At 44.9% G+C, this 18,416-nt stretch overlaps 1 protein-coding gene across 8 annotated transcripts in view; it reads left to right on the plus strand.

Moving 5' to 3' along the window:
• The first annotated feature begins 1,486 nt into the window (after positions 1–1,486).
• LOC147428662 (uncharacterized) overlaps positions 1,487–18,416 on the plus strand; it is a 55,561-nt gene continuing 38,631 nt past the window's right edge. For 5 of the 8 annotated variants that reach the window (XM_086497200.1, XM_086497202.1, XM_086497201.1 and 2 more), the window contains exons 1-5: positions 1,487–1,624; positions 16,131–16,383; positions 16,477–16,587; positions 16,676–16,915; positions 16,994–17,122. In XM_086497200.1, coding sequence (XP_086353326.1) covers positions 16,136–16,383; positions 16,477–16,587; positions 16,676–16,915; positions 16,994–17,048 — 654 coding nt within the window. In that variant the 5' untranslated portion in view covers positions 1,487–1,624; positions 16,131–16,135 and the 3' untranslated portion in view covers positions 17,049–17,122. Of the gene's footprint in view, positions 1,625–16,130; positions 16,384–16,476; positions 16,588–16,675; positions 16,916–16,993; positions 17,124–18,416 lie in introns of those variants that run through there. The other 3 variants (XM_086497204.1, XM_086497205.1, XM_086497198.1) reach the window with 3 other exon arrangements.

Below are 18,416 nucleotides of genomic sequence, written 5' to 3' on the forward strand. Positions count from 1 at the left end.
CCATGGGAAATGCCTTCCTATTAATCTATGGTTACTTAGGTTCTTAATCCGATTTACGCAGCATTGTGTGCAATGTACTAGGGATTAGTCCCTATTGACCTTTAGCTTAAGTATTATAAAGGGACTTTACTAGTGTGATGAGCATGGGAAGGGTAACAATGTTATATGGCCCCCCAAAGTTACAAAATTATAATACTGAAAACGTACAAAAAAATTAAAATCAAAGTGCCACAATGTAAAATCTTAAGCTGGAAGAGAAGTCTCAGCTTGATTTGGTACTTTACTCACATGTATCGCCTATGGTACTAGAACCCTAGAGATTCCCAGTGTGGGCGCTTTTCCTTGAAAAGCAAAAAACCCAAGGCATACAAAATAAGCACACACATCAAAATTGAAACAATGCAAAAAGACTTTGGGGGGTCAAAGAAAAGGAAATAAGTCAGGCAATGATTTCATGAGCAATTCCTTTTATCGTAGCTTAACTACAAGGTCTTCTAGGTATAGCCTTTAGTCAGCCCTCGGATATGAAATACTTGGCTCTCGCGATTAAACAACTTAATTGACCAGAGAAAATTGAGAAGCGTGCCCATGGTATTAATAGTCGATCTTTAGTGCCTTTCGATCATTAAATTAATGATCCCAGACTTGTTTAATTTTTTACCTTTACAACTGTTTATGCATTTGATTATATTTTCATTTAATGTTTATTGCTGACAAATGGTTTAAAATTTTATTACCAATCAAATTATCTGCCTACAACTGCATATGCTTTTTAATTGTATATGAGAATACAATTACTGTGCCAATGTTGTTTGATTTTGCAGTGACTGAAGAAGGCTAAGGACATTCATCTCAAATGCTCTTCCACCTCGACGAACGAGCTTCAACTCAATAGCTTCCGAGGATGGAATCTACATCAGGAAGGGGGGCATGTTAACCCTTATGCACATTCCTATCACTTAAGACGGATGCAGTATTATTTATTTGGTAGAGTCAGGTATTGGACTTGTCGGCCAAATAGGAAAAGGGTCAGAGTGATCGTCGATGAGAGGTGCACTCTAACTGGAACATTCAAGGGATTAGTTGGCTAAGCATGGGTGCTCAAGTGTGAATGGGGCGAGCTCATATAAAAGTCAACTAAACCTAAAATTCACCCATTCTTTCATTTGTGCAATTAAAGAGTGCTCTTGCTCCATCTCCATCTTCACTACTAGCCATAGGGGGGGTTTGCGAGGGACTAATAATTGACAGAGGTCGTTTAACCGATGATAAATGCGTCGCATAGACGAGGCCCGTGTCGTATAAGTGAGGATATTTTTTTTAAAAAAATTGGTCGTCGCATAAACAACGGTTATCGTTGCATAATGGACGCCAAACAATTAAACTCGTTGCATAATCGACGCCAAACAATTAAAATCGTCGCATAAATGATGCAATGACTTTCCCTTTCTTAAATGATGCAGTGCAGCGAGGCTGGTAGTGATGGCTGAACACTACCCCTACGTCTCTCATGCGAGGCACTTTTATAATAGTCCCTTACGCCTTTGAAATGTGACTCGCAGGAAGCTTTACACAGCAGCACCACTGCAAATATTGGAGTAGCTACAGGCCGAACGAGGGGCAGGTACTTACCCCCCACCCCCCCCACCCCCCCCAAGTGTTGATGACCTCCTGTGTGTGTGCATAAACGATTCAGGTTCGAGGTTCTTCCCTGCGGCCCTCTCTTTATCTGGTATGTGGACACACCACCATACACCTTTTTGCTCGTGCTCTATTGGTACAGCGTTGCTCGAGCTGCTGTTCGATTCTACTCAACCTTGCTGTCGCACGAACTATTTGCCCCCAATTCTCTAACTTGAATGCACAGCTCGACTTGCTACTCAGAGCTTGACTCCTAAGCTACTAGGAGTGTGTGTAACCTTGCAGGCCCCACTCCTAAGCTACCTTGCTCAATTTCTCTCTGCTGCAGCCCGAGCCTTGATGCATTCCACTTCACCTTATTGACACACAGTAAAGGAAGGAGAGGAACAAATATTGGGTGGAGCTATGAGAGTAATACCTCTCAACTCCTCATTGACAATATAACCAAATCACTAAGAGTAAGTGGTAGGGCGCCCGCCACAGGGCTTGAAACCTAACATGGCTCCGGACCCAATAAAGATAGAGATACAAAGATACAGATACAGACATAGGAAATTCCATTCATTGAGGTGTCGACTGCAATGCTATTGCTGGGATTCCTCCTTTGCACATGTCAATGGAACATTATTGCTTGTACATTTTATGACGTCTGCTGACATGGTTGCAATCCTATAGATGCAACAACTCATACGGCTAGGAAGGATAGCTGACCTAATGGTGTAGATCAATTTTCCCCCGACCTTCACAAAAAAGGAGAGGATTCACTACTAGCCATAAAGGGGGTTTGCGAGGGACTAATAATTCACAGATGTTGTTTAAAAGATGACGAATGCGTCACATAGAGGAGGCACATCTCGTATAAGCAAGGATATTCTTTTTTAAAAGAATTGGTCGTCGCTTAAACAACGGCTCTCTGGTATGTTTTCTTGGCTATCATCTTGCCTACATTTTCTTGGGAATGTTTATTGCGCAGGTTCTGGCATCCGAGTGCACCTAAGAGGCCTCCTTTCAAGACGGTAGTTGGCCTCTTGGCAGCACCCACCAACAGGTGCTGAAGGAAGTGAAACCCAACTAGCTAGCTAATACCGGAGGTGCTGCCGGTGATCTGTAGCTCAGGATGATAAGAGATATGTGCATACACCGAATAAAGAAGGTGCTCGTGCGGCCGCTTGTGTCCGCATTTTCACATACTGCATTTTCAAGCGCATGTAAAAAGTGTGTAGGTACACAAGATTTTGAAGATTAGTCTAAGATGACTATTGAGTTTGCATTAAGAACAGTATCAATCCCTAGTTTTAAATGTGCTTGGTGCAGCACCTTGCAAGTAATTAGGTTTGTTTTAAGTTGAGCCGGCATACAAGCACCCATATTGTCGAGGGGTAGCAGGGCTTTGGAAATTTGACCCAATTAGCATTTCCCTGAGCTGGTTGTAGCAAATCCTCGTCGCATGAACTTTGGATTTTCTCTTATAAGCACAAAAAAAAATAGTCTGCTTTTACAAATGTGCAAATGCCAGCAAACCCTTGCTATGGTTGTAGACAATAGCATTCAGCCCAATATGTAATGACCTAGATTCACAAATTGGTGGCCTTTTTGAGGTTCAACTCTCATACTTACATGCCTCAAGGACTCAACTGATGAACAATCCCATTAGGCTTGTTTGTTGATCTTCTATCAGCATACATCAACTCACCCACATTGTTGTCAACATACAAGCTCTTTCCCAGTATTTCCATCCGACACTGCCCATGAGATAAGTGTGTATCCATGTATCCGAGTCTCATCACAAATCCGTCCTCTGTGAGTTGGAGAATTTCTTTATAGAAAGTCATCTTTGTGCCCAGCTCCAGTGTCGACTGTATCCATATGCTCACGATATCTAGCTAAATTCGATCCTGACATATGCGTCCGGTGATCTCTGTCCCTGTAAGAGATAGAAGGGTGCATCTAGGGAGTACTGGGCCATGAGCTCTAGATATGTTCCCAGTCATAGTGCCTAGCTCAATATGGTATCCAACTCTCTCATCATCACCTCCGTACGGCGCGGTGTCATAGAAAACCATTAGAAGGTTGCCCATCCGGGCATTAAAGTCTCCAAGAAGGATAATCCCTCGAGAACTCCCATATATCATCATCTAATACAGCAAATGGAGACTACCTTCTAGGTGCAACATACTTCTAAATATTAACACTACAGCTCATTCAATACCTAGTACAAGTTTTACAGCTTCATCTTCAAGCTGGTGTAGGCGTATAAATATGCTGCCAGAAATTTGATACTATGCACGAACAACCAACTGCTACCCTCAGTCGATATAAGCTTGAAAATTTGTACCTCGAGTCCTGATTTGATTGCAGGCATGTGTAAGCCATTAAGAAGCTGCACCTGCATGATCATTAAGCTGCCAATTTCAGATTCAATCACCAAGTGGCACCCAGGGCGCGTGAAGCAAAGTAGTGCCGTAGTAGTAGTAAGAGCACAAGCAGAGCATAATATACCTGAGCAGGGAGACAACGACAACTTGGAGATGAGTGAGCATGACGCATAGAACATCCAGCGGGCTCTAAAGGAGGCCCTTCTTCTTGGACACCGACTTATTGTCTCCCACCATCCCTTGCTTGCCCTTCTCCACGACTCTTCTGCAATCCTTGCCATTGCTCTCACCTTTGTCGGCATCAAGCTCACACCCTGTACGATCTCACTGAAGCCTACAACCTCTACGAGATCGCCAACGATCTAACTTTGGCTCATGATCTTACATCAGCTACTGCAGGCAAAGCTGATCCTGATCAAATTGACCTTACTCTGGAAGCCAAACCCACACGAACATAAGTGCAAAGTCGATGTGGACGTGAACACTTCAGCCAGCTACTCCAATGCTATTGTAGGTTTGCACAGTATCCCTTAAACCAAGATATAACATCCCTTACAATGAGCTCATCAGGAATCCGTCCTAATTTTACATTTGCATCACACTTAGCATACATATCTACTCAAGCCGATGCTGAAGCCACCCTGTGCTAGAGCAGTCAATAGAAGACCACAATGAACACCACCGGATGGTGTCCTCCTTCACGTGCTCCAGAACAAGCGTCGTTTCATCAAACCGGTGTCTGTATGCGATTAACGCAAGGACGGAGAGTTAACACAAAGGTACAGATTAGGCAAGGCTTGTGTGTTGGCCGCCAAGAACAAGGTCTTAGGGGTTATTGGGGCAATCCCTTCGGGGATGAGAGAGAAGGGAGGAGTGATGGCTGATCTGGCTCCATGGCACAGAAAATGCAGCCTGAGAGGTGAAACCGTTGGCAGTTTGCAGAAAACACAGACAAAGTGGTAAACATTGTGCATGAAGGTGTTGAGATTGAGTACAACACCAGAAAAGTTGTCAAACCCTCCTCCGAAGGCCCCACTCTTATGGCGAGAGCGGTCTACTATTGATTGTACAATCTCTACAATGCTATGGACTTGCCGACGATGTTGACGACGATGAGGATGACGACAAGACAGGTGGAATATGAAAAAACGTTCTCACCTCTGCGAGCATCAAGCTCACACCCTGTGCGATCTCACTGAAGCCTACAACCTCTATGAGATCGCCAACGATCTAACTTAGGCTCATGATCCTGCATCAGCTGTGCAGGCGAAGCTCAACCTGATCAAATTGGCCTTACTCTGAAAGCAAAACCCACGTGATCATAAGTGCAGAGTCGACGTGGACGTGAACATGGCAAGAAATCCTGTCTTCCGTGCATCTATGGAACATATTGTCAAACATCGTCTTGCCTATAGCACCACCTTTTGCCGTGATCGACAGCTTTGTGAAGGTTACCTTTATGGTAGGATGGCTCACCATAAATCTCATGCTGCTACAACTGAACCTAGCATACATATCTACTCAAGCAGATGTCGAAGCCAATCTGTGCTGAGCAGTCAACAGAAGACCGCAATGAACACCACCGGATGGTGTCCTGTTAGGAGGTAGCATCATCCTCTATGGAAAACACAAGCCAAGGTACTGCTGTCCACCCAAAACTGCAACTGTGAGGGGCTGAAAACGCTGTTGTAACGCAAATTTCAGCGCTTTCGTTTGCCCTCGATAGATGTCGGAGCGAAGGAGAGGCTTGATGGGGTGTGGATCTCTCGTACCACAGCCGTAGGAGGGCTGAAAACAGAGGAAAAACAACAAGGTTTTATGGCTGGAAACAGTCGTGTGAAGAGTATACGGGTCGGCAATGCACCAGATGCAAAGCCAGGAAGTCGAAGGCAAGATCAGAGGTAGAAAGCCCAGCATCCCCCTCTCCACTCTAAAATGGCAGGTTCCTTGTGCCGCTTGATGGGGATGCTTTTTCCCTCTCCAATTGCGGGTCCTCCTTCAAGTGCTCCAGAACAAGCGTCCTTTCGTCGAACCGGTGTCTGTATGCGATTAACGCAAGGACGGAGAGTTAACGCAAAGGTACAGATTAGGCAAGGCTTTTGTATCGGCCACCAAGAACAAGATCTTAGGGCTAATCTGCGGCAATCCCTTCGGGGATGAGAGAGGAGGGAGGAGTGATGGCTGATCTGGCTCCATGGCACAGAAAACGTAGCCTAAGAGGTGAAAACGCTGGTTGTTTACAAAAAACACAGACAAAGTGGTAAACACTATGCATGAAGGTGTTGAGATTGAGAGATAGAGAGAGAAGAACACGACACCAAAAAAGTTGTCAAACCCTCCTCCGAAGGCCCCACTCTTGATGGCGAGAGCGGTCTACTATTGATTGCACAATCTCTACAATGCTATGGACTTGTCGACGATGTCAACGACGATGAGGACGACGACAAGATGGGCTGGAATCTAAAAAAACACTCTCACCTCTACCGACATCAATCTCACACCCTACACAATCTCACTGAAGCCTACAACCTCTACGAGATCGCCAACGATCTAACTCCGGCTCATAATCCTGTATCACCTGCAGGCGAAGCTGAGCCTGATCAAATTGGCCTTACTCTGAAAGCAAAACCCACGTGATCATAAGTGCAGAGTTGACGTGGACGTGAACATGGCAGGAAAGCCCGTCTGCCATGCATCTACGGAACATGTTGTCAAACATCGTCTTGCTTATAGCACCACCTTTTTTCCTGATCGACAGCTTTGTGAAGGTTACCTTTATGGCAGGATGGCTCACCATAAATTTCCTAGTCTTCATGCTGCTACAACTGAACCTAGCATACATATCTACTCAAGCAAATGTCGAATCCAACCTCTGTTGAGCAGTCAACAGAAGACCGCAATGAACACCATCGGATGGTGTCCTGTTAGGAGGTAGCATCATCCTCTATGGAAAACACAAGCCAAGGTACTGCTGTCCACCCAAAACTGCAACTTCGCGGGGCTGAAAACGCTGTTGTAACGCAAATTTCAGCGCTTTCGTTTGCCCTCGATAGATGTCGGAGCGAAGGAGAGGCTTGATGGGGTGTGGATCTCTCGTACCACAGCCGTAGGAGGGCTGAAAACAGAGGAAAAACAACAAGGTTTTATGGCTAGAAACAGTGTCGTGTGAAGAGTATACGGGTCGGCAATGCACCGGATGCAAAGCCAAGAAGTCGAAGACAAGATCAGAGGTAGAAAGCCCAGCATCCCCCTCTCCACTCTAAAATGGCAGGTTCCTTGTGCCGCTTGATGGGGATGCTTTTTCCCTCTCCAATTGCGGGTCCTCCTTCAAGTGCTCCAGAACAAGCGTCCTTTCGTCGAACTGGTGTCTGTATGCGATTAACGCAAGGACGGAGAGTTACTGCAAAGGTGCAGATTAGGCAAGGCTTTTGTATCGGCCACCAAGAACAAGATCTTAGGGCTGATCTGCGGCAATCCCTTCGGGGATGAGAGAGAAGGGAGGAGTGATGGCTGATCTGGCTCCATGGCAGAGAAAACGTTGCCTAAGAGGTGAAAACGCTGGTTGTTTACAAAAAAACACAGACAAAGTGGTAAACACTATGCATGAAGGTGTTGAGACTGAGAGATAGAGAGAGAAGAGCACGACACCAAAAAAGTTGTCAAACCCTCCTCCGAAGGCCCCACTCTTGATGGCGAGAGCGGTCTACTATTGATTGCACAATCTCTACAATGCTATGGACTTGCCGATGATGTCGACGACGATGAGGACGACGACAAGACTAACTGGAATCTAAAAAAACACTCTCACCTCTACCGACATCAATCTCACACCCTGCAGAATCTCACTGAAGCCTACAACCTCTACGAGATCGCCAACGATCTAACTCCGGCTCATAATCCTGCATCAGCTGCAGGCGAAGCTGAGCCTGATCAAATTGGCCTTACTCTGAAAGCAAAACCCACGTGATCATAAGTGCAGAGTCGACGTGGACGTGAACATGGCAGGAAAGCCCATCTTCCGTGCATCTACGGAACATGTTGTCAAACATCGTCTTGATTATAGCACCACCTTTTTTCTTGATCTACAGCTTTGTGAAGGTTACCTTTATGGCAGGATGGCTCACCATAAATTTCCTAGTCTTCATGTTGCTACAACTGAACCTAGCATACATGTCTACTCAAGCGGATGTTGATGCCAACTTGTGCTGAGCAGTCAACAGAAGACCGCAATGAACACCACCAGATGGTGTCCTGCCAGGAGGTAGCATCATCCTCTATGGAAAAGACAAGCCAAGGTACTGTTGTCCACCCAAAACTGCAACTCCGAGGGGCTAAAAATGCTGTTGTAACACAGATTTTACGTTGGAGCAAAGGAGAGGCTTGATGGGGTGTGGATCTCTCCTACCACAGCCGTCAGAGGGTTGAAAACAGAGGAAAAACAGCAAGGTTTTATGGCTGGAAACAATGTCGTGTGAAGAGGATACGAACCGGCAATGCACTTGATGCAAAGCCAGGAAGTCAAAGGCAAGATCAGAGGTAGAAAGTCCAGCATCCCCCTCTCCAGGCTAAAAATGCAGGTCCCTTGTGCCGCTTGATGGGGCTGCTTTTTCCCTCTCCAATTGCGGGTCCTCCTTCACGTGCTCTAGAGCAAGGGTCCTTTCGTCGAACCAGTGTCTGTATGCGATGAACGCAAGGGCTGAGAGTTAACGCAAAGGTGCAAATTAGGCAAGGCTTGTGTATTGGCCACCAAGAACAAGATCTTAGGGCTGATCTGGGGCAATCCCTTCGTGGATGAAAGAGAAGGAAGGAGCAATGGCTGATCTAGCTCCATAGCACAGAAAACGCAGCCTAAGAGGTGAAAATGCTTCCTGTTTGCAGAAAACACAGACAAAGTGGTAAACACTGTGCATGAAGGTCTTGAGACTGAGAGATAGAGAGAGAAGAATACGACACCAGAAAAGTTGTCAAACCCTCCTCCGATGGCCCCGCTCTTGATGGTAAGAGCAATCTACTATTGGTGGCACAATCTCTACAATGCTATGGACTTGCCGACAATGTCGACGACGATGAGGACGACGACAAGACGGGCTAGAATCTGAAAAAACGCTCTCACCTCTACCGGCATCAATCTCACACCATGCGCGATCTCATAGAAACCTACAACCTCTACGAGATTGCCAACGATCTAACTCCGGCTCATGATCCTGCATCAACTGCAGGCGAAACTGAGCCTGATCAAATTGACCTTACTCTGGAAGCAAAACCCACGTGATCATAAGTGCAGAGTCAACGTGGACGTGAACATGGCAAGAAAGCCCGTCCACCGTGCATCCACGGAACGTATTGTCAAACATCGTCTTGCCTATAGCACCTCCTTTTGCCTTGATCGACAGCTTTGTGAAGGTTACCTTTATGGCAGGATGGCTCACCATAAATTTCCTAGTCTTCATGTTGCTACAACCGAACCTAGCATATATGTCTACTCAAGCGGATGTCGAAGCCAACCTGTGCTAAGCAGTCAATAGAAGACCGCAATGAACACCACCGGATGGTGTCCTGCCAGGAGGTAGCATCATCCTCTATGGAAAACACAAGCCAAGGTACTGCCGTCCACCAAAAACTGCAACTCCGAGGGGCTGAAAATTCTGTTGTAACGCAAATTTCAGCGCGCCCATTCGTCCCTGATAGATGTCGGAGCGAAGGAGAGTCTTGATGGGGTGTCGATCTCTCGTACCACAGCCGTCGGAGGGCTGAAAACAGAGAAAAAAATAGCAAGGTTTTAAGGCTGGAAACAATGTTGTGTGAAGAGGATACGGGTCGGCAATGCACCGGATGCAAAGCCGGGATGTCGAAGGCAAGATCAGAGGTAGAAAGCCCAGCATCCCCTTGTTGGGGTATAAAGCCCAATGTGGTCGCCCAAGTAAGTGGGCGGGCCGCCAGGTATGTACACATATTCTTTTGTTAAAACCTAATAAGAACTCACTATGCTCTACACATTACAGTAGAGCGAGTTCACCATATCCTCGTGCTCTTCTTCTTGCACTCTCTCTCGCGTTGCACTGTCGCTCGTACTCCTTCAATTGGTATCAGAGCTCAGATCGAGGCTCGGGTCAGCACTGCAGGTAGCTAGAGTCACTTGCTCAGATTGGAGTGAGATTCGACAGGCGAAAACACGGCGCGAAATACTGTGGGTAAGCCCGAAGGGCTTGGTGTGCTCAAAATTTCATTCTGAGGTCATTTCGGCCACCGTTCGGCTTCGACAAGGTTCTGCGCAGGCCATTTTTGACTACGTGGTCTTGGCGGTTGCAGATCCGACTCTGCAAATTTGGGGTTTTTTGGCCTACGACTGCAAGTGCTGAGGATATCTGCACTTCCAGAGTGCTGATTTGTGGCTGTCTACACAACGAAGGACGGCTCACAGTTCTTGGAGGCGTGTCACATACGACACGGGCGCACCTACACACACTGTAGGCGACATCCACTAGTTCATCAGGTTGATATTGGTTCAGAGGTCAGTTTACGGGGGAAACTCTGTTGAATTTTACCCAGGAAAGTAAACTACTGTGAAGCGTAGCTATGGCTGGATCACAGGACATTGCTCTTTACAATATCAAGAAGCTGGATGGAACCAATTTCCCATTGTGGAAGAAGCAGATTTGGCACGTGCTGGTACAAAAGAAGCAGATAAAACCCATAAAGCTCAAAGGGATAAAACCAGAAGATATGGACGAAGATGAATGGAGCGAAATGGATGAATTAGCACTTTCTACCATTATGCTGACTTTGGCAGAAAGCGTTTACTTCAATGTAGCAGACGAGATGTCAGCTTATGAAGCATGGACAAAGCTGAGTTATCTTTATGAGAAGCAGAGTGCAGCTTCACAGGTATATTGGCTTAAGAAGCTTGTTGACTTGAAGATGAAAGAAGGGACACCTATGTCCAATCATCTGAATGAATTCAACACTATCTACAGTCAGTTGTCAGCTCAAGGTGTCAAGTTTGATGAACGTGTTAGAGCTATGTTCCTGTTGATCACATTGCCGGAAAGTTGGGACACTTTTCGCACAGCTTTGAGTAATTCTGCACCTCCAGATGGTTTGACCATAGCAGGTGTAGAAGGCAGTCTGCTTACTGAAGAAACCAACAGGAAGACAATGGACAAAGGCAAAGGAACAGCCTTGTTTGTCAGGGGAAGGGCCAAAGAAAAAGACAGAGGTGGAAAGAGGAATCAGTCTCGTAGCAAGTCCCGCATTAATGCTAAAGGCAAGAGTGACATAGAATGCTACCATTGTGGCAAGAAGGGTCACATGAAAAGAGACTGCAGAGAATGGAAAGCAGAAAAAGGCAAAGAGAAAGCTGAAGACCATGGTGAGAAGAACAAGTTCTCAGTGAAGATTCAAGAAATAAATGTGACAAACACTGTTGCAGAGGATGACAGTCTAGTGTCAGGAGACATCTACTTCTTGAAGAATACAATGGACTCAGCTCTTCTTACAGCATCTGATGGACATGCACTGAGTGACTGGATTATAGACTCAGGGGCATCACTTCATGTGTCTCCAAACAAGGAGTGGTTTACCTCTTATGTGACCACTAAAGATCATGTTCGGCTAGGCAATGGGCAGACATGTGAGATCTTAGGTGTTGGAGATGTTCAATTGAAGTTTCAGAATGGCTCTTCTTTCACGTTGAAGAATGTGAGACATGTTCCCGCAATTACAAAGAGCTTGATCAACACAGGTTTACTTGATGATGCTGGCTACGTCACCACTTTTGGACAGAACATGTGGAAGATATCCAAGGGTTCTATGACAGTAGCACATGGAGTAAAGTCTGGAGGACTTTACATGGTTTATGTATCAAATGTCTCTAAAAATGTAATCAATGTAACCGAACAGCCGAACATTTCTTTGTGGCATAGCCGGTTAGGACATATGTCCAAGAAGGGAATGGAAATCTTGTTTCGTTCTGGTTATTTGCCTGGCTTTTCATTTAATGATTTTGAATTCTGTGAACATTGTCTGTATGGTAAGCAAACACAGCAGTCACATAAGCATAGAAGCAGTAGAAGAGATACACAATGGCTCTTCTTTCACGTTGAAGAATGTGAGACATGTTCCCGCAATTACAAAGAGCTTGATCAACACAGGTTTACTTGATGATGCTGGCTACGTCACCACTTTTGGACAGAACATGTGGAAGATATCCAAGGGTTCTATGACAGTAGCACATGGAGTAAAGGTTGGAGGACTTTACATGGTTTATGTATCAAATGTCTCTAAAAATGTAATCAATGTAACTAACAGCCGAACATTTCTTTGTGGCATAGCCGGTTAGGACATATGTCCAAGAAGGGAATGGAAATCTTGTCTCGTTCTGGTTATTTGCCTGGCTTTTCATTTAATGATTTTGAATTCTGTGAACATTGTCTGTATGGTAAGCAAACACAGCAGCCACATAAGCATAGAAGCAGTAGAAGAGATACACAATTGACACTTGTTCATAGTGATTTGTGTGGACCTATGCCTAACCTATCTCTAGGGGGAGCTTCTTACTTTATGACATTTATAGATGATTACTCGAGGTTAGTATGGGTTTATTTTCTCAAGCACAAGGATGAAGCCTTTAGTGTTTTCAAAACGTTTGTGACACTTGTGGAGAATCAAAGTGGCAAGAAGCTTAAATGCTTACGCACTGACAATGGTGGAGAGTATATTTCGAAGGTCTTTCAGGACTTTTGTGAGTCAAAAGGTATAAAACGTGAACTTACTGCTCCTTACAATCCTCCTCAAAATGGTGTTGCTGAGAGGATGAATAGGACCATACAAGAGAAGGTCAGAAGTATGTTGTCTAATGCACAATTACCAAATGGGTTTTGGGTTGAAGCTGTATCAACAGCTGTTCATCTTATAAATAGATCTCCTAGCAAGGTTTTACAGAAGGATTCAGTGGCAGAGATGGTATGGTCAGGCAAAATTCCCTCATACAAGCATCTCAGAGTCTTTGGCTGTGAGGCATATACTCATGTTCCAAAGGAATTTAGGAACAAACTTGAGCCAAAGAGTAGAAAGTGCATCTTTCTAGGCTATGGTAATTCTGGTGAGATGGGATACAGACTTTGGGATCCCGAATCCAGAAAGGTTATCCGCAGCAATGATGTTCACTTTAATGAAGCCAAATATCATTCTAAACCAGAGAGGGTTGAGGAGATTAGAAGAGTTGTCTTCCAAGAAGATGGACCTGCACGTGCAAGAAAAAATGTCAGGGCTCAAGAGGAGCAAGGACAGGATAGAGTGGAACCACAGGTTGTGGCTGAGCCTCAGCCACCTGTTTTGCGTAAATCGGGACGTATCTCACGACCTCCTGATCGGTTTGTTCCATCTATGAACTATGTCATGTTTACTAATTGCAATGAGCCTTCATGCTACAAGGAAGCAGTGCAAATGAAGGACTCCGGGAATTGGCAATTGGCCATGCAGTCAGAGATGACAGCTCTGCATAAAAACCAGACATGGAAGCTAGTTAAATTACCACAGGGCAAAAAGGCTCTACCTTGTAAATGGGTTTACAGGTATAAGATCACCACTCATGATAGTCAGCCAAAGTACAAAGCAAGGCTTGTTGCCAAGGGCTTTAAGCAAGAACAAGGCATTGACTTTGATGAAGTCTTCTCTCCGGTGGTCAAGATGACTACATTGAGATGCTTTCTTGCATCGGTTGCCATATTAGATTTGGTGTTGCACCAAATGGATGTCAAGACAGCGTTCTTGCATGGTGATTTAGATGTGGAAATTTACATGCAGCAGCCAGAAGGGTTTGTTGAGAAAGGCAAGGAAGATTGGGTATGTCAGTTGTTAAAGAGTCTTTATGGCTTAAAACAATCACCGAGGGCATGGTACCATAAGTTCCACAAGTTTATGCTTTCTCAAGGCTACAAACGTAGTGAGTTCGATCACTGTCTATATACAAAGAATGCTAAGGATAGCAGTTGGCTGATCCTTATTTTGTATGTGGATGACATGTTGATTGCTGGCAAGCACTTGGAAGAAATTTCAGCTTTGAAGTCAAAGATGGCAAAATCGTTTGACATGAAAGACATGGGTGAGGCAAGTCATATACTTGGTATGCACATTGAGAGAGACAGATCACAAAAGTTGATTTGGTTATCTCAAACAGAGTATATTGAGAAGGTTTTGCAACGTTTCAATATGGAGAAGGGAAAGGCATTGAGTGTTCCATTGCCACCATATGTGAAACTTAGCAAACAAGATTGTCCTGTGTCTGAGGAAGAAAAGGCTGAAATGGATAAAATTTCATATGCGTCTGCAATGGATAGTTTGATGTATGCAATGATTGCTACACGTCCGGATATTGCATTTCCAGCGGGAGTGGTTAGCAGATATATGTCAAATCCCGGCAATTAAGAAACATTGGGAGACAGTGAAAGGAATATTGAGATACCTGAAAGCTACAAAGAGTATGCGTATATGCTATGGGAGTCAGGAGCTAAGTGTAAAGGGTTTTACAGACTCAGATTATGCAGGTGACTTAGACAACCGAAGGTCTACGTCAGGGTATGTCTTTACATTGGCTGGTGGAGCAGTATCATGGCGTTCTAGATTACAAGATTGTGTTACTCAGTCTACTACAGAAGTTGAATATGTTGCAGCATCAGAGGCATGCAAAGAATCAATTTGGCTTAATCGGCTAGTAACAGATTTGGGAATCAAAGAAGAGATGCCTGTGTTATATTGTGATAGTCAGAGTGCTATACAATTGGCTCGCAATCCAGTTTATCACTCAAAGACAAAGCATGTGGATGTGAAATATCATTTCATCAGGGAAATGCTCGAGGATAAGCAAATTCAGCTTGTCAAAGTTCACACCACAGAAAATCCTGCTGATCTACTTACAAAAGGACTTCCCTCAGAGAGCTTTGCGCATTTTCGCAAGCAGTTAGGTGTAGAGTAGTACATCACTTCTCTACATCTCTTGTATAGTAGCTTGTATAGTAGCTTCTATCACACTTAAAGTACCACATTGGACTTTAAGTGGGAAGTTGTTGGGATATAAAGCCCAATGTGGTCGCCCAGGTAAGTGGGCGGGCCGCCAGGTATGTACACATATTCTTTTGTTAAAACCTAATAAGAACTCACTATGCTCTACACATTACAGTAGAGCGAGTTCACCATATCCTCGTGCTCTTCTTCTTGCACTCTCTCTCGCGTCGCACTTCCGCTCGTACTCCTTCACCCCTCTCTAGGCTAAAAATGCAGGTCCCTTGTGCTGCTTGATGGGGCTGCTTTTCCCCTCTCCAATTGTGGGTCCTCCTTCACGTGCTCTAGAATAAGCATCCTTTTGTCGAACCGGTGCCCGTATGCGATTAATGCAAGGGCTGAGAGTTAACGCAAAGGTGCAAATTAGGCAAGGCTTGTGTGTTGGATGCCAAGAACAAGATCTTAGAGCTGATCTAGGGCAATCCCTTTGGGGATGAGAGAGAAGGGAGGAACGATGGTTGATTTGGCTCCATAGCACACAAAACGCAGCCTGCGAGGTGAAAACGTTGCTGTTTGCAAAAAACACAGCCACCAAGGGGGAGCGATCTCATTTTTGAGGAAGTTCTTCATGATGGAAGTAATCAGCATGGGATCGTTGGCTTATGAGAAGAACCTCAACGTTTGATACTATGTGAGAGTGGACAACAAAAGCGAAAGCAGAAGCGTTGCCAACAACAACATATAGCTCAGGTTGAGTCCTTTCCAGGAATACATGAAGATCTGCTTCATTTTGTCCACATCTTCCATATGGTTATAAGCTCGTGCTGCATTCGACCACAAACCATCAAATCTCTTATGTAGCTTACTCTTGTATTGAATCTGTTCTTGAGCGTGTTTCTCTTTTAGTTTTGCTACCTGATCTTGCATTTGATTCATAACCTTTTGAAGCATCTGTAGCATTTTTGTTTGATCTATTTTTTTGTAGTCCACTCCATTCATGGCTGCTTCGACCTCATTTGTAGATTCTTGATCTATTAATATTTTTACTTGCATTGATGTTACATGCAGATACGATATTTGTGTTAGTCCGACATATAGTTTGTTTTAAATATACAGATACGATGAGTGACCAGGGTCATAGAGTGGATTTGACGTTCATCAAGACTTTGCTACGTACCACTAGACTATCAGGAGAGGCTTTGACGGAGGCTATGTCAGATTATATGGAGATGGATGACGCCAGTTTAGACAGCTCCATCGAGTTTCTTGGGCGATTCAGCCTGCCCGTACGTCCTAGAGAGGGTACATCCTCCCAGCCACATGCAGAAGTGGAGACTTCCTCTCATGCAGATCAGACCATAGCACACCGGTAATCTTCTCGATTGATAAAGTAGTAATGTCATTCTTTTTTTAACATAGAAATCTTTATATATGTATTCCCTTGATGTCTTTGTTTGCTTAGGACTCCTATTCTAGGTACATCACATCATGAGAGTCAGCGGCTTACTCCTGATGTACCTCCTAGTACTCAGGTGACACCTGATTCACAGGCTAGTGGCCGTCAGTCTCGGAGGTATATCTATTATGGTGATTATGGATTAAATATCAAGTAGTTTTTAAGAACTCTCATCTAATCTTCCGTATGTTTATATTGCATGTAGGCATCATCGACAGAGTAGCACGCCACCAAGCCGATCGACTCGTGAGACACCACCTCAGCCACCAGCTCCCCCGTCAGTGCCCCCACCTCCACCAATGCGCACCTGCATTGGCAGTTGGGGTGTCACATGCGACATCTTGCCTGACGGGTCTATTCTCCAGCTTGGAGCCGGCATCGCCCTCAAACGTCGGATGGGAGACCTCTGCTCGTCTTATCTAAAGCAGGTTCATATACCATGGGAGTAAGTATTAATTAAAATTAAAAATATAAATTTTAGTTTGTTAGTTGAATTACGAATCGACTTTATTTTGTATTGTAGTGATCAGCATGACGATGACAAGAAATATGTTATCAACACACTAGAGAATGAGTAAGGGACAGGATGGAGTCACAAGTGGATGGTCAAGCAAATCTGCAAACTCATGGGTCATCGATGCGATGCACCATGGTAAGTAGAAAGAAAGAAATATTTTTAACATCTCTCTCTCTCTCTCTCTCTATCTATCTCTCTCTCTCTCTCTCTCTCGTCTCTCGACTCTCGATTTATCAAGGTGAAAATCGGTCGGAGTTTCTCTCTGAGTAGGTGTAGCATATAGTAGAGGCAGCCTATAGGCAACTCTCGCAAAATTCACGAGTGGGTGCACCGTGCACTGTTTGGGTGCATGATTTTTCCTCTCTTCTATCATGCTCACCGCTTGGGACTATTTGAGACAAATCAAATGTACATGGTGTGTATGTCTTCTGTCTATTGGAAAGACAAATGAAACAAAACTGTTATGCGTCACCTCGCTGCCCTATCGACTGTAGAGATTCCATCCTTGCCAACATCTCTTAATGTCCATAAGCATGAGCAATATGCCTCAGCCTCAGCATCTGCTGCCAAACTGTTTGTCCAAGCAACCAGATAAGAGAATCTAGTCGCTCCACTATTCTCTGTCCTTGCACTGTCCGAGCAATGCATTACTTCCATCGATATATCCCAATGGCTGTCGAGTATCATAGGCTGCCTTTTGCACCTATTTGGGCCTTCACTTCCAAGCAATCAGCCAGCCGAAGTCGCTTGACTGCCCTCCGCGCATTTTAGATTCGCACTTTGACACCCTACCTTGCTGTCGGCAATAGGCGTATAGTTTATTTGCTGCCTCGCTACCATGAGTCCGGTGGCCCCATCTTAGCCAACACCGTTTAATGAGCAGAAGCATGTGCATAATCACTCTCCGAGCATACCCATTATCATCATTGACCTCGCATTTTGTTGTCGTGGCTCCAATCCAAGCAACTAGCCAAACAAAGCAACTCGAATAAGACATGGGTTGGTGCTCACCAAAGCCCGCCTGCTCGCAATACGGGTCGTGCATTACATTAGTCACCAGCTCTTCCTCCCATGTATTTTTCAGCAACACCTCACCGGGTTCGCACACACCGCTAAAAGTTTTACCCCGTTCTTTTCAGTACCTTGCCTTGTTGTAGTGATCTGGACTCTATTACACTGATCTTTCTTGTGTGCGAGGTCCCATACGAAGTCATTGTGTGCACTCAACTTTCCTATAAATTGAGTTCAAGGGTCAGCCATCATGACTACGAGACCCCTGTTGTCTTTTCCATTATACTTACCAGCTAACTCGCATATCTTCACCTTCAACATGCCTTGCTCAGTTCCATTGAGTAACCCAGAAAGGGGCTCCTTTTCCACAAACCCAGGCAGCCCCTGGTCGCCGTCCATGACTTTGACAGCCACCCCC

Source organism: Adiantum capillus-veneris, chromosome 23, assembly GCF_014529385.1.
Source record: "Adiantum capillus-veneris isolate H3 chromosome 23, ASM1452938v2, whole genome shotgun sequence".
Classification (NCBI taxonomy): domain Eukaryota; kingdom Viridiplantae; phylum Streptophyta; class Polypodiopsida; order Polypodiales; family Pteridaceae; genus Adiantum; species Adiantum capillus-veneris.